Source organism: Natator depressus, chromosome 2 (assembly GCF_965152275.1).
Source record: "Natator depressus isolate rNatDep1 chromosome 2, rNatDep2.hap1, whole genome shotgun sequence".
In the NCBI taxonomy this organism is placed as follows: Eukaryota; Metazoa; Chordata; order Testudines; family Cheloniidae; genus Natator; species Natator depressus.
Genome location: NC_134235.1, coordinates 225,665,445 through 225,686,619, shown reverse-complemented (window position 1 = coordinate 225,686,619; position 21,175 = coordinate 225,665,445). Strand labels below are relative to the sequence as shown.

General features: G+C 40.3%; 1 protein-coding gene across 1 annotated transcript in view; it reads right to left on the bottom strand.

Annotated features, from left to right (window-relative positions):
- MALRD1 (MAM and LDL receptor class A domain containing 1) overlaps positions 1–21,175 on the bottom strand; it is a 450,886-nt gene that overhangs the window by 328,078 nt on the left and 101,633 nt on the right. Inside the window, 4 exon segments of the mRNA XM_074946044.1 lie at positions 10,779–11,200; positions 15,052–15,419; positions 16,776–16,881; positions 17,030–17,182. Coding sequence (XP_074802145.1) covers positions 10,779–11,200; positions 15,052–15,419; positions 16,776–16,881; positions 17,030–17,182 — 1,049 coding nt within the window.

Here is a 21,175-nt window from a genome sequence, read left to right as displayed (position 1 = left end):
TAAATAAAGGGTGTTGGCATACTATATTAATTACAAATTTGGCAACAGAATTTTCAGCTCTATCTTCTGTAATTTTTAGAATGCAAATGCCTAAAAACCAACGGACTACAGAACAATATTTATACTGGCTTCTGTTTTAAGTCATTCCGAAATATACTATCCCTTGAGGCAATTCTTTACTTGAAGTTCATCTGCTAACTTTAAGGTCAATATTTACTTAATGGATCAGTAACTCTTGATGAAATCTTCAGTGGCTGTCAATCTAATTTGTATCACTAATTTGTAAACAAAATTCAATAAAGCCAGAGTTACTATAATTTTATTACCTTCAAATAAATTGTATTTCACTGTAACAAAAATATTTTAAATAGTTCCAGCTACAGTAACTATGACTGTTTTTCTGCATCACACATGGGACTGTACTGTGACTGGCCTTTGCCAGGGTACATAGGAAAGCAGACTTTGCAAAGAGCCTTTACCGGTTATGGACACTACTCCACTGCAGTTGCTGTATATGGGAAGGCTACTCCCTGAGCATGCTCCCAAGGAGATGCATTGCTCCAAAGTTGTGGAGAGGAAGTTCAGGCACAACAGTCTCTTTCTCTCTCCTTTGCACTAGCCCACTAAGCAAGTCAGATATATTGTGGGGAGCAGATGCACCATTTGCACATTCCTTCTGCCTACCAGGCCACTTAGGAAGGCACCATGCCTGAACCCACCCAGAGGCAGTGCAGATCTGAATCTCTTCCCTGTACGACAGTGCCTAAATATCATTTATCTGTCAGTATGTTACAACAATATATAACTCAATGTACATGTCAGATCATGCAAAGACTACACATAACACATTCAAATATAAAAAGTATAAATAATGAACTGGTAATCTAACAAGACATGCTATAATTCAACACTATCTTGACATGTTTGGTCACATCCCAACCATTATCCCTGGTTGTTTAGTGAATAGTGCTCATGATGGAGTGTCCCACACAAGCTCTGACCGGGTTAAAATGAGCCAATTAGCTTTAAGGCTGCACCTGGGGGAAGAGTCAAGCTTGACTGATGAGCACTAATTGAAGATGAAGCCCAGCTGGGCAGGAGCAGTCTGGGCTTGTGTGATGCTTCGCAGACCAGGTGCCTGCTCATGCCAAGGCCCTTATGCCTCAACTGAACACTGACTAATGCTTAACTGGAAACCAGTCAGGGTCACCTGCATGTTTGTATTGTTAAAATAGATATTAGGTTTATGAAAATATGTTTAGACTTTATGAAATGCTTGTACGTTGCTCCATGCATTAATCTCATTTATAATATCTGTATCCCATATTATAAGGCAATATTTAAGTGTTTGCTCTATAACTGTAAAAGTGTTTGCACTGAAACCGTAAAACCACCGTCAGGAGAGAAGCATTACCAAATGTTGAAATCCTAGCTTACCACAGGAGGTGTTATCTCCTGCCCAACAAAAGAAGGCCTATGGACACCAGGCAAACCCTTGTGGAACATCAGAAGATAAAAGACTTTGTTGATTGCTCCCCCCATACCCATGAACAGGAGATATGCACAAAGACTCACCCAATAGTTTGAACTCTGGGGGTAGAGAATAAAAATCCCTGGCAAGGGGAAATTGTGTTTCTATGCTGCTTGGACTTTGGGCGGGCAAGATTTCTAAGCATAAGCAAGGGCTCCAGAGCTGCTTAGCCTGGTTAGCCCAAGAAGACATATAGGGTACATCTACACAGCAAAGAAAAAGCTGCAGCTGGCTTGTGCTGGCTGATGTGGGCTACCAGGGCTCAGGTTCATGGAGTTCTTTCATTGCTGTGTAGACTTCTGGACTCAGACTGGAGCCCAGGCTCTAGGACCCTGTGGGGCCAATCGTGGAATTTTTCTTCTCTGTGTAGACATACTCATAGAGCTTGCATTTACAGCAGCTTCTATTGTCTAAGACTCTAACTCATATGTGTATGTTTACCTGCTTTACCCTGGCAAATATTTCTCTTATTTTTTTCTTAGTTAATAAATCTTTAGTTAGTTTATTATAGTATTGCCTACAAGCATTGTTTTTGGTGTAGGATCTAACGTGTAACTGACCTGGGGTAAGTAACTGGACCTTTGGGACTGGGAATAACCTGAATATTGTTGTGATTTTTGGTGTAAGGGACCATCTATCAGAAAGGCAAACTTAACTGGGTGGCAAGATAGACCGGCATACCCAAGGAGACTGTCTGTGACTATGTTAAGGTTGCTATAGTGCTTGAGGAGTTCACACTTGATATTTGGTTGGTGAAATCTAAGTATAGAACTCACAGCCAGTTTGGGGTTTATGCCCTGCTTTTTAACAGTCTGCCCTGAGATTGGTTTTCATGCTCCACTCCCGACAGCCTGACAGAAGGGGGTGACAGGGAGAGAGTCTATAGTCACTCTCCAGGCACAGAGTGGCGATTAGGAGGAAACCCAATGAGGAACCAAAGCCCTGAGATCCTGTCCCAGATAGAAGGGATTTATCCAGAGGTATTCTGGGAGAAGAAAGCCTGTGGAACATGGTTTAGGAAGATGCCAAGGGAAAGACCAGTGAGGGTTGAGACAGTATAGACCTTGGCTACCGATGATAGGGTCCCTGCTCTGCGATACAACCGCATTTGCTCCAACCCCTCAGACAGAGAAAAACACCTACAAGATCTCTATCAAGCATTCTTACAACTACAATATCCACCTGCGGAAGTGAAGAAACAAATTGATAGAGCCAGAAGAGTTCCCAGAAGTCACCTACTACAGGACAGGCCCAACAAAGAAAAGAACAGAACGCCACTAGCCGTCACCTTCAGCGCCCAACTAAAACCCCTCCAACGCATTATTAAGGATCTACAACCTATCCTGAAGGATGACCCAACACTCTCACAAATCTTGGGAGACAGGCCAGTCCTTGCCTACAGACAGCCCCCCAACCTGAAGCAAATACTCACCAGCAACCACATACCACACAACAGAAACATTAACCCAGGAACCTATCCTTGCAACAAAGCCCGTTGCCAACTGTGCCCACATATCTATTCAGGGGACACCATCACAGGGCCTAATAACATCAGCCACACTATCAGAGGCTCGTTCACCTGCACATCCACCAATGTGATATATGCCATCATGTGCCAGCAATGCCCCTCTGCCATGTACATTGGTCAAACTGGACAGTCTCTACGTAAAAGAATAAATGGACACAAATCAGATGTCAAGAATTATAACATTCCTAAACCAGACAGAGAACACTTCAATCTCTCTGGTCACGTGATTACAGACATGAAAGTTGCGATATTACAACAAAAAAACTTCAAATCCAGACTCCAGCGAGAAACTGTTGAATTGGAATTCATTTGCAAATTGGATACAATTAACTTAGGCTTGAATACAGACTGGGAGTGGCTAAGTCATTATGCAAGGTAACCTATTTCCCCTTGTTTTTTCCTCCTCCCCCCCCCCCCACCACCCCCAGACGTTCTTGTTAAACCCTGGATTTGTGCTGGAAATGGCCCACCTTGATTATCAGACACAATGTAAGGAGAGTGGTCACTTTAGATAAGCTATTACCAGCAGGAGAGTGGGTTTGTGTGTGGGGGGGAGGGGGTGTGTGAGAAAACCTGGATTTGTGCTGGAAATGGCCCAACTTGATTATCATTACACGTTGTAAGGAGAGTGATCACTTTAGATAAGCTATTACCAGCAGGAGAGTGGGGTGGGAGGAGGTATTTTTTCATGCTTTGTGTGTATAAAAAGATCTTCTACACTTTCCACAGTATGCATCCGATGAAGTGAGCTGTAGCTCACGAAAGCTTATGCTCAAATAAATTGGTTAGTCTCTAAGGTGCCACAAGTACTCCTTTTCTTTTTGCGAATACAGACTAACACGGCTGTTACTCTGAAACCCATTTAAACCAATTGCAGTACACACAGTAGTAAATGTTTGGAGGATCAGGCTCTTAAACTGCAAACCTCTTGGTCCTTATATTTGTTTCTGTATAGTGTTGGGCACCACCACAGCACAACAAGTAAAAATAAAAAAAAATAAAAACAATTAGAGAGGAGACCTGGCTTTCATTCTTGTCTATAAAGCATAGGCAATATATCGTCACAATCTTCAATCAATATTCCACCACTTTGTGATCCATTAGTATGTAATTGTTAATCAAAACAGAATTATTATTATGTATTTAGTTACATATCTTCCCTAGTCATTTTTTAAACTAATAAATTACTAAATGTATTTTACCACCCAACTTTTGAGAAAATTATTGTGATTTTGAAGATAGATTTATATTCTGTAGTATCTTCCATTTTTATTTTTGGCTTGAGGGTTAGTTTTGGTTTTTCTTGCTTTTTGGGTTTTGTTTTTCATACCTTAATAGACAAATGACATATATGGTAGCAGAATTATACCTGAATAATGCAAATTTTGAGTAGCAGTAGCTAGTAATCTATTTCAATATTGAATTTGCATGTTTGAAAGAAGCTTCATAATCATAATAGACATTAGAGAAGGCCTGGGGTGATTATTGTGAAATAATCATAGAGGGTTAGAGACATTAAATGACTCCCTACGTCTTGTGATATTATAGGGTTGTAATTATCTCCATTTACAAAACTTGCATATGAATTAAATGTGAAATAGATCAGGGCAAAATTGCTTTTACATTATAAATAACCCCATAAATTTTAAAATATGACAGAATGTCCCTAGATATCATTTTAAAGATACTGTAGGCATCTGATTTATATCCATTCTGTAACTTCCTTGACTAAAAGGAAGGGGCCTGGACTAACAAAGAATATTGTTATATATCACTTTATTAATTTAAACATAACATCATCACTTATTTTTGCCAAATGTGGAGCAGTTTGAAGGAACAGAGGAAAACAATGACATTTATCTAACAAATAACCACAATAAAAACCTGTCCTCTCTTCTGAGGTGAAACTGTGTCAGGCATTGATTTCCCACTGATGATAAAGCAAACACTGTGCATCATCAATATAAGTGAGCTATCCTGGACAGTTCAATATTTTACTATGATTTCAAACACCACTTATATGGAAAACATGAAAGTGGACTGCTAAAGGAGATTAAGAAGATAAACACACTTAACAGTTATGTTTACCCATATTGGGATGAATGTCTTAGACCAGAAAAGGAATAAAGGAATAATGTTTTGTCAGTTCTGAGAACTGAACTTTAGTTTCCGTCCTGCACAATATTGCACAATGGGAATCCATAAGTGAGCTATGTATGATCAAAGAGTTTGCTAAAATAACAATTTGAGAGGGAGTTTGTAAGGGGGAGCCCTAATATAATCACTATGGTTGGGAAGGGACAACATTGTTCCTGCCTCCTCCACCTATAATCCAGACAGAGAACTTAACCACGGATGCTTCTACCCAGATCCTGGTATGGATTTGCAGAGACTGTGACCTGCATTTCCCACTCTCACAAAGCCAGGCTGGGGGGACCACCCAGTCTGAAAGGTGCCTGCTGGTGGAATCTCTCAGGAAGTAGGTGAGAGAATGACAGAAGAAGCTAGCTGGGCTGAGGAGCATCAGTGCCCACAAAGAATTCATTGAGAGTATTCAGATGGAGACGTCTAAGTTATCCAAGTTATCCAGCTAGAGAAGTCTGTTGTCAGGCCACCAGGAGAGGAGAATGTGCTTCCATCACAGGGAGGACACTGCCTGCTGATTATTTCTGGGAGCAGGCAGTGTTCAACCCCTACTCCCAACCTACACACCAAAGTGATGAAGAACTGTTATGCTGCCCTGGCAACGAGTGACGAGGAATCACCCCCAGAGGTGGATGAGGAGAACCCATGTACCCCAAAGCTGGGAGGAGCGCAGCCACCACTACCAGGAGGAAATGTAGGGTAGTGGTGGTTGGTGACTCTCTTTTGAGAGGGACAAAAAGGCACCCATCTGTTGGCCTGACATGGCATCCCGGTATTGCTGCCTGCCAGGGGCCCATATCCGAGACATTACAGAGGGACTGCCAAGAATCATCCAGCCTTCTGTTTACTGCCCCATGTTACCATTGTTACAAAAAATGCAAACATCATTCTGGGATGTATTAGCAGGAGTGCTGAAAGCAAGACACAAGAAGTAATTCTTCCACTCTACTCTGTGCTGATTGGACCTCAGCTGGAATACTGTGTCCAGTTCTGGGTGGCACAATTCAGGAAAGATGTGGACAAAACTAGAGAAAGCCCACAAAAGAGCAACAAAAACAATAAAAGATCAAGAAAACAACATATGAGGGAAGACTGAAAAAACTAAATTTGTTTAGTCTGGAGAATAGAAGACTGAGAGGGGACACAATAACAGTTTTCAAACACATAAAAGGTTTTTACAAGGAGGAGGGAGAACATTTGTTCTCCTTAACTTCTGAGAATAGGACAAGAAGCAATAGGCTTAAATTGCAGCAAGGGCGGTTTAGGTTGAACCTTAGGAAAAACTCCTTAACTGTCAGGGTGGTTAAGCACTGGAATAAATTTCCTAGGGAAGTTGTGGCATCTCCATCATTGGACAAACACCTGTTAGGGATGGTCTAGATAATATTAGTCTTGTCTTGAATGCAGGGGGCTTGACTAGATGACCTCCTGAGGTCCCTTTCAGTCCTATGATTCTATGATTCATGGTTCCTGGATCCTTTCAGTAAATCAGCAGATTATTACATGTTTTTAAAAACATCCAGTCTATTGGCTTGATTGTGATATCACTTATATCTGCTCTTTTTTTGGCCTGCTTAACATAATTAAAAATAATATTAACATATGGCCCTTTATTGTTTATAATTCACAAATTGTGTTTCTTTCCTAGAATGTAGTGAACATCTAAGTACACAAGTGACAAGCATTTATGAGAAAAAAGAAAAAAAAAAGAGGGGGGGAGGAAAGGGAATTTTTCTTCTTATATTTTCCTTACTTATATATACAGCCGGTCAAAAAATTTCAAACAAAAAGTTTTTTCATCAAAATCAATATTTTCTATCCGAAAATGTTGATTTCTATGAATTTTTTTAATTTTCCAAATGCATATTTCAAAGCCAAGCTAAATATTTCCTTTCAAAGTATTGATTCGATCTGAAACATTCCATTGATGTGCACATGGAAACAATGAGACACAGATATCCTAATGTGGTTAAATGCAGAGGCTGCAACTTTACTTAAAAACTACAGTACTACCCAACTGGAGTGACAGCCCAAAACTACTCAGCAGGGTTGTTCCAGTGCTGATCTCAAGAGGCACCAATGGCCCTCATGTACTACAAACCTGAGATTAAATGTGAAGGCCATGCCCCCTCTATATTCTTAGGTCTGGCTCAGGGCCCCAACTGGAAGCCAGAGTCTTGACCCATCCATTCCTCCACACCAGAGATAGGAGACATAAGAGAAAGTGAGCCACAAGCTGCATTACACATACAGGCAAACCCAATGTGCAAAATCATGCCCAGGACCAATACCCAAGCAGATTGCTGACTTACAGAGACCTCAATCAGACCTTTTCTAACCAAACCACCACATGCATCTGCCAAAGTTGTGACAATTGTAACTTCAATGTCATAAACATGCCAGATGGAAGGTTAAAAAATCCACACAGCAGTTTGCCAATTTTGCCATATCCTTCCAAAAATCCCTTCCAGAACATAAAACTGGTGAGCAGCTAAGCCCCCAGCACCAACAGAGATCCAGAAACTAGATCAAGAGTGAGGCTGAAACAGGAAGTTCACAATGAGCAAACAGTATCAACTCCCACCCTAACCCCTGCACACTTCACCTCCCCTATGGGGGAGCCAATCACATGGATGAAGCACCATCTCCACCACCCAGCGTATATTTTGAAAATACACATTTTTTTTCTAATTGACATTTTGTTGTCATTGAAAATGTCAGCAATCGGAAGAACAAGCTGTTTCCTATGCAACTTGGAACATGCATGATCACTTGTGCTTTTCTAATTCCAGCCAAAACCATCTCATTTTCAAAATCACCAAATTTGGAAGGGTAGGCAAACCGGCAGCAAAATTCAGTCAAGAATAATAGTGGACATAGGAATGAGCCACAGCTCTTGATCTAACTGACCTAGTAGACCTCTCCTTCCCAAAGCAATTAAATCCCCAAATGAATAATCAAGGTAGGCGAAAAGCTCACTCTACAATACATGGCCAATGCAACAATTGACAAAAACTGAACAACTCAGTAACAATTTCCAACTTTGAGCAATATCCAAGGCATTCAATATCATGCTGATGTTTTCTCTGCCCACTACTCCCCTTTTTACACCAAACTTGGCCCTATAGCTTTCCATGTTACCCCCTTTGACCTGAGGGCTAGTCAAAATTCAGGGCTCCAAACTGGGAAGTTCCAGTTTGAAGTTAAAATTGATGGTGACTGGTATCTTCTTGATGCAATTTTCTTCATTTCAAGGAATGTACAAAGTCCTGTCTCTCTGAACAGAGAATGAACCTAGAACAAAAGGAGCAGTTTCTTAGCTTACAGTCCTCAAGCCTCTTTACCCAGTACCAGACCCCAAAACTCTCTCTAACTATTTCCTGGATCACACTGTGCTTACAGGCTCCTGCGTGGCTTTCTTGCCCCCTTTCCCTCTCTCTGTTTTTGTCTGTTCTCTGTTTCTGTCTATTCTCTCCGACACCCCCATCCACCTGGACACAATACCCAGTCAACCCATCTGCCCACCTGGTGCTAGTTTCTGGACATACTTTATTAGGCCTTGTTTTGGATGTGACTCCTTAATAGTGTCTTACAACTGTCTTAAATGGATTAATTTCCATATAAGCTTGAGTGAGGTTTTAATTCCCATAACAAGATTACACTCAGCCCATAACACTCTGTAGAGGAAGGAAGGGTAGGAGAGCCCTATGGTGCTGTCACACTAAGTGTCCTCACTAACTCAAAACATCTTCCTAACCCTAATCAATGACTCATGTATGACTATTGATTTTGGAGTTCTTTAGGCAAACTACTAAGCATCCAACATACTTCCTTTCTATGCAAAAAAATTTTAAAAAGTATGCATGCGGAACTTGCACAAAGAGGAACTAAAAGATATTCAAACTCCAATTTAAATGCAGTGCACATTTCAATTCAAAGTCAAGTGCTTCCATGTTTAGGGCCTGGTTCACTTCTCACAGACACAGGTATAAATTATGAGTAACTCCATTTCAAACAATAAATTTATCCCAGCATGAAACTGGTATAAGTGAGAGTAAAATCAAGCTGCCAATGTGAAAAGTGCCGTTCACATTCCTTCCAAGTAGGTTGCATACTGTATGCCTAGTCACAATAAAAACAAATCCAGATGTCACACCACAAACAGTACAGTATGTACTACTGGCATTAATGTTTAGCTGTCAATATATTATATAGTAGGCTAAATTAATATAGAAAATGAGGTATAAGAATGAGTTTTAGTTCTGGGTTTTAAGAACTAGATACATGTTTGTATACAAACAAATTCTACTGTAATTACTCTCTGCCCTAGAGTAACTTGTTTTCATTCACACTAAGGACTGGTCTACACTACAGATTTAGATCAACGTAACTCTGTAAGCGTCTACACTAAAATGTAGCTCCCTTCAGTGCTCTCTGTAGGTTCCATCACCCTCCACCTCTGCGAGAGGTGTAGCACTTAGGTCAATTTAGTTAGCTTGACACAGTGTTAGTGTAGATACTGCACTGGTTACATCAACTGTTGCTGCCTATCAGAAGCCATCCCACAATGCTCCACACTGACAGTTAAATCAGTGCAAGTGCTCCTGGTCAGGACATGCACCAACGACAAATGGGGCACAGTGTGGATGTGCAAAAGCAATTTAATTACTGCAGTGGCTGTATATGGACATAACTTAGGGAGACCTATTTTTATAATGTAGACTGTAGTGCAAAGGGGCCTTAAATGGATATAAACCTGTACGCCCACTCTAAGGTTTCTCTAAATAGCCAAACTGATGTAACAGGGCCTTAGTGTCAACGAGAATGTGGCCGTTTGTCCCTTAACATAGTCCTTATGGAAACAAAACATGGCACCATCTACCTCTAATATTGCCTTAGGTCAGTTAAATAAAGGAATTAATTTTTGCTAATATTTTCTTTTCAATTAATTTTCTGATGAATTGGCATCACACGGTCAAATGAATAAACATCTCAAATATGTTTGCAAGTATACCAACCCCAATATGAACCACAAGACAAAGTAAAACTTAAATGTTCTATAACACAAAGCGTTTTTTAAAAAGAGGGCACTGAATTTCCAGCTGTGTTTTATAATAAATTTGTATTCTACTAACTGATACCTACTTTTCAACCTCTGAGCATTAGGCTCTTCACCCAAATATTTTGATGGGCTATTCAGTCTAATGTCATGTAGTAAAAGGTTTTTCACAAAAAATAAAAGGACAAGCTGTTCCATATTCCCAGCTGGCTTTGCAATCGACACAAGCTTAGTTTCATGGTATTAAATGCTGAAAGAACCAAGTAACAGCTGTTTCAAAATGCCATGTGTTCATCTTCAAAGATGATAACCAGGCATTCTGGTATGGGGAAATATGGCTGCAGCAGAACAAAATGTTTGGGAACATATTTAATCAAATGACAAATGTGTTTCAAAGTAAATTTGATCAGAGAGTGTTTATTACTTTTGGCTTTATTTTAGATTAGTGTAATCTCTCATTCTCTCAGCATTTTATGGTGCTCTAGTAAGTAGATGACAGACTAAAAGAATCATACCTGAAAAGGCTTAGCACTCGTAATATTGAGTGTTTGTCTTATCCATCTGTTGCCTTGATTTCCAAACTTCTGCCACAGCAGATGACCCCTTGAGTTGCTCAAAATTCTCCAGAAGACTGACAGCCTATAAATGTGTTTTCCAAACATATGATAATGAAAGCGGAAAATGCAGCTTTTATTGCCATGAGTGAAAGTGCTGTTAAAGATCGGACTCAGCAAAACTGCTCTATTTTGGAACACTTGCGGTTCTGAGGATTCTATATAGAGATAATGCCCCTTGACTGTGCCCAAAGTATGATCCTTTATTGGTCCTGTGTCAAATGTGGAAGTTGGGCCCTGGTTTCTGGTCCAGTCAAAGTCATCATCCATGTCCTGGTTCCAGTTGCACAGACCATTTTCAAAGTTACACTGTAGCTCAGATTCTGAAATATGTAAATACAGACCTTGTCAAATGAAAGCAATATGCTACATTAAACAAAGTGATCTACTAGAATTTGCTTTTTCTCCTCACAGAGTTAATCTCAATGTAATTAATTATATTTAAACCAGTCTGAACAAGAACCAAGGACTAGATGATTTCCTCACATATATGTGGCAATACACACATACTCAGTGGAAGTTATGCTAAAGTATCATGATAAACTCTGTCCCTAAATTGAAACTTGATTGGACAAACCACTAGAAAAATATACTGTAGGAAAGTGGTTCTCAACCTTTCCCGACTACTGTACCCCTTTTCGGAGTCCTGCCACCTTTAGAGTAAGCCCAAGCCCCGCTGCCTGGGGCTGAAGCATGTAAATTAGCTTCACGGGGACCTTGTAGCATGGGGACCCAGGCAGTTGCCTTGCTTGCCATCCCTTAACACTAGTCCTGCACTTGCGACTCCCCTACACCCATCCCATGGCCCCCCTGGGGTTCACGACCCCCCCTCCAGGTTGAGAAGCACTGATCTAGATGAGTTGACATACCCCATGGAAGACCTCTGTGTACCCACGGAGTACACGTACCCCAGGTTGAGACCCACTTAGGATACAAACTTGGATAGGAAGGGAGAATGGAATGTGTGACCTCATAGCTGCATTCTTTCTTGCAGGAAAAAGACTTAAAATTAGGTTTTAAACTCTTACTATCTTTCAGTACTCAAACTAATTAGATATAGGCCAAGGAGCCAATTTTGGATCCAGATTCAGATTAGTTTTAGGCTAGAATTCAGGGTTAGGGGCCAAACTGAATGAAGGTTGGTTGCAATGGTGCAAAATGTAATGTGCTTTTTTCTGCAAGATTTCAACCCCAAATGACAAATCTCCTGGTTGCATACATTCTGGGCTCTGTTTACCATTGTAAATGTTATATTATAGTATTATATTTGTTCAACTTGTTACCCTGGGAATTGGGGGAAGAAAAAAAAAACAGAAAAGCAAAAGCAGTGAAAGTGTGTGGGAATGTGAGAAAAAGGAGGATACCTTCGTATAGAATCTACAGTGTGAATACAGAATCATAATCATCAATACACCACAGAGTGAATACTCATGTTGAGAACAGCTCACACCACCTTGTGCAACAGTAAAACTTTATTAAAGGAAAAATGAAGCAATTAATACTAATAACCCAGAAAGATTATGGCCACATATTAAAGGCTTCTCATCCTAGCCTCCATTTGTGTGCACACCAATTTACAACGTGGCCTCCAATTGTGTGCCCACCTCTTAGCTCCTCCATCCTATGGTGGCACTGTGGCTTCCTATCTCACCATCAACATGAAGCCTCTTCCTCTTGACTTGTGTACCAGATTAGACTTTCCCCAGGATCAGTCTTGGTGTCTAACTGCTTTTCATAGCCTTCTGCATTTTATATAACAAGACAGCCCATGTAAATTAATGTTAGTATCAGGATTTAGGCAAAATTAAATCTGTTTAGTGATTTTAGTTTTTTTACATAAGGTTATATATTAGCAAAAACACTATTGATGAGTCACAATTTTTTTTCCATTACATTAAGGAATAATCTATTTATTTTCAAATTAACAGAAGTTTTCCATTAACACTGCACCTTTTCACCTCTGTATAGGATTAAATGCAGCCTGACAAAAATAAGTTACTTGATTTAGGAAAGCAGGAAGTATTGCATTTCAGGAATGAAAAAGATAACAGAGTGAGCAAATGCCAAAGAAAGAATAAGCCTCATCTGATGCCTCTTCAATTGCAAATTATCTGGCTCAGCTGTGACTTGAACTGGAGGTCTATGGATCACAAAGTGATTGTGGTAGGAAATGAGATAAAGCAGACTCTCCACAAGACATCACTTTCAGTAAGAGTGGCACCTTCCAAAAATTCAACCACTGGCAGGGTGAAACCATCACAAATCTCCCTCTATCCGAAAAACCAGAGGACCCCCCGGGGGGAAGACTGGAATCTGCCCAACAGACCCAAGGATGGGAGAACCAAAGAACAAGATAACATCTGGCAGCACAGAGCCGTCAGGAATGTGCCATCTGCTGATTGATTCAGCAACAGCATGATGAAGCAATTCCCACAGCCTGGCATAGGAATAAATTCCTATAAAAATGGTCTCTAGAAACTGAGAACTTTGGGGTCTGATTCTGCAAACTAACTTCCAGGAGCATCAGATGAGCATTGACAAGGCCCTGCTCCCTCCTCATGTCCAGGCCACCTCCCCAGTGGCTTGGCACGAGCAACTCTAAGGCTGGTAACTATGATAACAACCTTGCAGAACCTCTGTGTGTGTGTGTATGAATGAACGTGTGAATAAATATGAAATTGAATGGAATGTTATAGCTATAACTAATGGCTTCCTATGATTCTTTCTGTATTCACAATAAATGTGGCATTTTGCCTTATCCCCTTTAATAAGATCCTGCTGGTTTTTATTTTATTGGTATAACAATGCATGAGGCAAAATGCTTCCAGCCTAGACATCGTGAGAACACTCCAGACAGCTTGTAAGTAATGGCTGCTATGACTCAGCAAGATTTGCAAGAGCATGTGACCAGACCACATGACACTGATCTCCATTTTGGGTGCCTGTATTTTTCCACAAACTGGTCTGGGAACCAAGTTTGAAACATATGGTTCCCGCCATATGGAAAAGGTATAGATGGCAGGGAGTGACATCATCTGTTCTTCTTCACTCCCCCACAACTCAACAGCTGAGGGAAGCTCCGAAAGAAAAGGACTAGGAACGGGGGTGGGGAGCCCAAGCTGCAAAGCAAGTGCAGCTTGTGCCTTGAGAATCTGAAAGCCTATTTGTATCATCAGTCAGGGTGAGAATTTGCGCATTCATATCCAATCTTTCTAGTATCCTAGGCTTAGTTTGCAGTTTTGTTTATTTATTAGGTAATCTGATTTGTTCTGTTTGCTAGCACTTATAATCACTTAAAATCTATCTTTTGCAGTTAATAAGCTTGTTTTATGTTTTAATGTTTTAGTGTGCCTTTAAGTGAAGTGCCTGGGGAAAAATCGTAGTTTGGTTAAACAAGTTTGTTGCATATTCCTCTCCATATTAAAGGAGAGGCAAACTGAGTAATAAATTCGTACTGGTCAGGGTTTTGACCAGGGCAGGACAATACAGCTCTGGGGTCCTAGCTTGGGAAGCTGGGGGTTATCTTGGCTGTAGCCTCTCTATTGTTGGTTCATGTAGTGGCTGGCCAAAGCCTGCATGTAACTGGTGGGGGTGTAAGACCGGGAGCGGTCTATTGCCTGTCACAGCAGCACAGTGTTGAGAGGGAGCCCAGGCTGCTGAGTCCGAGGGCTCAGTGGAACCCCAGTTCCAGGTGGCACCATGTGGGTGGGGGGAAACCGTCTCACTATTGCCTCCATAATATACAGAATTGGAGGATATTATTCCCCACAGTATGTCAACATCTCATATAAATATAGATCTTCACCGTGCTTCATCTATTTAAGGAAAGTTAACATATTAAACAACAACAACAAAAAACCCTAGCACAGATCATATTACCACTCTGAGAATTCTATTCTGAACAAGGAGTGCTTTTCTATATTTTATAGAAAATACAGAAATATGGCCACATTTCTAATAAAGAAGATTGGTCTGTGCAGATTTGTTTTCATTTTCTACAAAGAGCTAACTTCTAGATCTCATCAGGTGCATATGGCACCAGTCAATCATTTGAAGATTGTATTTCAACAATAGATCTATTCATCCCTAGTGTAAGCAGTGCAACTTCCAGGGCTGAAACTGGTCATTATAACAACTTTGTTATTGGACAAGGAACAGAACTGAAAGTACTTACTGCAATTGTCCTCATCAGATCCATCCCCACAATTATCCACGAGATCACACACCAATAAACTGTCGATGCAAGCCTTTGTGTCTCTGCACCAGAAATGATCAGGACCTTCACAGCTTACTGCTGGAGGTGGAAGAGCACAGTTCTCAAAAGTTATATCATCAATTGCTGAGACACCATCATAAAATCCAAGGCTGACTTTATACAGTGATAATTGGAAGGGCCATGGGAGGCGGCCGAGCTGAACGAAAGCCTTTAACCACTGCTTTCCTTGATTATAGTATACCCTCCAGAGGACAGTAGCATTTTTCAGTCCATGAACATGTAATTGCATCTCTGCTGCTCCAACTGACTGTCCATAATTGTAATACCTGAAAAGGCAGCAGAAAAAGTCAAAAGGTGCAAATGATGAAGATGAATCATGTTAAATATACTGGGCCAGTATCAGCTCTGTTATAATTCTATGGAATTTAATGGAATCACCCCTGGAATGAAGTCAGTCCACAGAGCCCACATCCAGTTCAGCAGCAATTCACACCATTCTGTATGTGATCTCATTGTCATACCATAGCTATATTAGCTTATCTGCTTTGGCAGACTTGGCTGATAGATGAATCATGGACACTTCTGAAGAAGTTAAGACTATGATGGAGGAACGATTCTTAATTAACTTAGAATCCACAATTGTACAGAGAAATTCTCCTTCATAGTAACCAATGAACACAACACACTCACAGGCAAAATATTAATTGTATGAATGTAATTCAACAGATAAATTTAAAGTTTCATTGAAGGAAAGCAAAAATCTAATGAATGCAAGAACATGTCTTTCTTTCACCATAATTATTAATGACACTTTGCACTTCATCTAACAATCTCAAAGCACTTAAACATTAATGCTTATGACATCCCCATGAGTTTAGTATTACTATATCCCTCTTACATCTAGAGAAACAGAAATTATGTGACTGGTACAACAGTGACACAGCAAGTCAATGCCAGAACTGGGAATAAGACCGGAACTTTTGACCTCCATATTCTAACCACTAAACAGACTTGCCTCCCATTGACTACAGTACCACTCATTGATAAGAAGAGAGATGAGGTCATTTCCAATTAACTCTTTCTTCAGAAAACCAATTCTGAATTTTATCACTGAACAAAATTTCAGCAACAACAAACTTGTTCATTTAAAAATAAGCACCACCCTGAACTTTAACACACAAATCTTAGTTAACTTTCCCCACCATCCTGCATTTAACATTTTTTTTTGTTCACTAAATCATTTGATAAAGCCTGTCGTTCTGAGATTTACAGCTTGATTTAGAATCTCCCAGAGGCCTTGATGAGCCACTAGCCTTTTGTGTGGTTAGTTATTCCAGACTGAATCTCCTTAACATTTTGAGATTGACCCATCTTTAGTAGAACTGTATTATTGGAATCACCATGGGATTTCTGTGTATTACTCTGGGAAAAAAAAACATTTTAAAGGATTATGTCTAAAAGATCAAAAACTAAAACAGTCCTGTGTCTCAGGTCTGTTTTTCCAAATGCTTCCGCTTATTGTTGCCTAGTGGTTACAACAAAGTCTGTGCAACTAAAGAGTAAAAGGAGGCAATAAATATTGCCGAGGGAGATGTACACCACTAGAAATTCTAACCTCAATTTCAATCCAACAGAAGCAATGTCAGATGTTCCATAAATTTAAAATAAAACTTAATTCATACCAGAAGGACACTGTGCAGCCTGATCCAGCCTGGCTAAACGTGGGGCTTCGTATTTGAGCAACCTGTGAAAAGCTGCTGCTGTTCCTCAGAACAAACATAAAATGACCTGTTTGGGGGAAAAAAATAGAAAAGAACTATTCATACACAGAGCCAGTGTAACACACAGAAGATTTCAACAGGGGTTACTGCCCCTGATTTAATGGCAGGCAGTTTGGTGTATGTGTATCTGCATCAAGGACCTGTTTATGTCTTACCTTCAGATTTGTTATAGGTATGATCCTCTGGTGGGGCTTGTTTCTGAAAAGCAGATGGAAGTGCACTTCTGGAGCTTCTTATCCAGTCAAATCCATCTGCACTAACAGTCTCAAACCAGCCACAGCTGTCTGTTTCAAAGTCACATTTAGCAGCTGAAATATTGAAAGAGATGTTTCACTTTGTATTTCTGAACATAACCACCACCAGCTAATCAGACTGTGGAAAAACTTTCCAGAATGTAAGTAAAAGAACAAGGCTCTAAAACAAAACATTTCTACAATGTGCCAGACAGGTATCCAGGAAAAAGACAGGTGGGTAACAGGGTATGAGATTAGGTGATTTTTTATTATTTAATTTTCATTACAGTAGCACATAGAGTCATCAGCAAGGATCAGGCCTTCACTGGGCCAGGCACTGTGCACATGCGCAAACACATTGTATGATTTGTAGTCTAAATAAAACAGGAGAGGCAAAAAGTGGAAGAAAAATAGTATTATTATCCTCTTTTTACAGATTGGGAACTGAGGCATGAAGAAATTCAAGATCTCACAGAAAGTTTATGTCAGAAACAGGAATTGAACCTAGATCTTCCAAATCCCACTCAATGCTTCAATTACTAGTAAGATCTACCTTATTATTATCAACTATCATAAGTAAGGCTGTGCTTCATTCATGGAGGTCACAGATTCTGACTCTTTCCGTAACTTCTGCAGCGGCTGGTGCTGGCTCAGGGGCTGCCCAAGCCAGGAAGCCCTTGGGCCAACAGCAGCACTTCGGGTGTGTGGGAGGGGTCTCAGGGCTGGGGTAGGGTGTTGGGGTTCAGGGCAGTGCTTACCTGGAGGGGGGGGGTGCTACCTGGCTCCCTCCGGCATATCCCTGCAGCCAGCTCCCTACCCAGCTCAGACCGGCATGTCTTTGCCTCTCCTAGGCGGAGGGGCCTGGAGGCTCCATGCACTGCCCGCGCCCACAGGCACTGTGCTCACATCTCCCACTGGCTGCTGTTCCCATCCAATGGGAGCTGCGGAGTTGGTGCTTGTGGCAGGAGCAGCACACAGAGCCCCCCGGCCGCCCCTCCCCCTAGGAGCTGAAGGGACATGCCAGTCAGAGCAGGTAGGGAGCCTGCCGCCTGCCCCCCCTCCAGCACCAGCGGGGGGCCCAGGCCACATGCTCTGACCGCACCCCGGCACCAGTGCCAGCGGGGGTCCTGGGCCAAGCCACCGCTCGCTCCCCACCGCACCAGTGAGGGTCCCAGGCCACCCTCCCCAGCACCCGCAGCATCCCCGGCCTGGTCCCCCAGAGCACCTGTGGCCCCTGGCCCAAGTTTTAATTAGGGGTATATAGTAAAAATCATGGACAGGTCACGAGCCGTGAATTTTTGTTTACTGCCCGTGACCTGTCCATGACTTTTACTAAAAATACCCGTGACTAAAATGTAGCCTTTATCATTAAAAGATAGTATCAAACAGGTGAAAGTAGGACCTCTGTGAAAAAGACCTAATACGACAGCCTAGTTAAGTGTGAAAATACATTCACTGCATCCCCAAAATGATAAGACAGAGGCGTTAATTTAAAGGAAAAGTAAACATTTAAGAAAATGTGTGTAATGCTAAATGAAATATATCTAGATATTCAAGCAAGTGGAAAGATGACAGATGAGAAATGAGAAGCGTTGCGGCAAATTACTGAAATCCTGACAAATATGTGACACAAAAAAATGAAAAAAATAACAGACTCCACTCTCCTAAATATAATTGCTCAAATTTAATGGTATTTTATTCCTGCAATATATACATTATTTTTATAAAACAAAATTGTTTGAGGAGTTCTTTTATACAGAGATTTATTATTTATTCATATGAAATGGATTTAATAAAACTGTGGACAGCCATGGTAACCTAAGCATCACTCACATTGTCCTCAAAGAATACCTGAAACTTCAGCAAGTAGTACACTTATGCCATAGCCTTTCTGGCCATAAAGCTCAATTGCATCTGATCACAACACAGAAGTTAACATACATTTTAGACTCAAATTCATCTGAGTCCCTTGGAAAAAGTGTTGTTAATTTATGGCAATAAACAATAATTTATGGGCATTAAAATGCTGAATCCTGAAAATTGAGGGTATAGAAAACTTCAGATATCCTAAATAAATTAACCTAATACTATTTCTATCTTTTTCTGCACTGTTTTATGTTGTCCATCATTTTCAAGCTTTATCATATGTTTTAGTACCATTTTTATTTTTAATAATAAACAATTATTGACTGTATATGGTATTTCCATAAGAGATTGATTAGAATCTTTGACACATATTTTAAAGGCTTATGTAACATTTGGCCATTGGGGGTGAAGAGCTAATTTCGGGGGATATTAAGTGGAGAGTATTAGATAAAATATGCCATTATGAAAACCACTGAGAAACAAATACCCTAGAAATATAAAACAACAAGGAAGTTCAGGGTGTGATCAAGGAAAATATAAGTTGATATGGGGTATATAAATCAACAGTGCTGTTGATGCCAAAAGAAGTTATAGCGTAGATGACGAAGAAGAGAATGATTAAGAAAATCTTGATGAAAAATGACAAGATGATGAATAATATTTTGCAAATCTATAAGGAGCCAGGGTTTGGTGGAGTTGACTGTAGGTGCATTGAAGGAACATAATTAGAGAGGAAGCAACAGATAGGCAAGGAAAACTATTTCTCCTTTAGTTTTTCCTCAGGAGGGCCTGCAGGAAAAATATGAAACCATGTTCTGTATTCCAAGGGAGCCAGCAGCAAAGAAAAAGACAAACTTCTGACACCGGTGGTTACACCAAAAGAGGTAAATAAAGAAGCTAAAACAGCTAAGTCTCCAAGCCCAGATGACTTGTACCCAAGAGTGAAGAGATGGAACATAAAAGAAAGGAAGCAGTAGACCATGCATTTAATTTAGGAATGCAGGTATATACTTAGACAGAATAGGAACTGACTCAAACCTTCAACTAAAACTCAGACCAACCTTTAAGGTCCAAAATAGTTTGCTTATCTGAAGTTGCAAGTTAAGTAAAGAACGCAAAGGTTAGGCTGTTGGTATGCAGAGACGACTGCCTATAGGGTTGACCAATATTATCTCATTGTTTACTTGTACTCCTCCGTCTGTATCCATCTGTTGTTTCTTTTTGCATACTTAGATTGCAAACTCCTTGTCGCAGGAACCATACATGTATGCACCTAGCACAATGGGCTCCCGGTTTATTACCAGGACTCCTAGGCACTACAGTACTACTACTACTAATGATAATGCCATCTCATGGTGTTTTAGGCTGACCAGCTGGTACCTATCCAGGTCCTCCAAGGTTCTGTACCCAGGTTGCTTATTGACTGAAATGTGACTTAGTATCAGTTTTGTAAATGATTAAAAATAGTAAACAAAGATAAATTAAAAAATCATCACAGCTAAACTATTGTTATTCATACTAAATGAAAAATAAAGCATTGCAACTATAAAATCAAAAACAAATCAACAGGTTAGCATCAGTGTTGTACGGGAATTAAATCATCCAATTAGTAAAGTAATCAGATCAATATAACAAATAATCAATCCATATAAATTCTAAAAAGGAAACTAAGAAAGTACCTATCTGGTTGGTTACAAACCTCAACTTTCGAATTTTACCCATGTTAATCAAACCTGTAAACTGGAACTGGTTAAATATTTTGATACTGAAACCAAATTATCTCGTGTTTAACTAGAGCCTCAAAGCCAATTATAAAATTTCCTCATTAGATTTCACTTCTAGTGTGGTAGCTAACCCTTTCTCCCTCCTCTCCCCCTGAGATATTACAATCCAGATTTTAAGTGGAAGTTTGGTGACTTGTTTGACAGTTTACAGCTGGTGGCTTTAAGTTTCTTAGGACTCAAACACAAAATACAGAGCCCATTTTACTAAGTATTTTATAAGATTATTGTTAAGGCTTTTTAAACTGGGGGAACATTTTTCTGGCACCTTCCTTGTATGGACTTCACTGGTGCTCAAATGCATGCATGCATACAACTGCACTTTCGTATCCTAAAATTAAAGAAGAAGAAGGCTGGTGTGTCGCCAAGGGAATAAAAACAAAAAGACAAAAGAAAAAAATAGAAAAAAGGAAAAATAAGA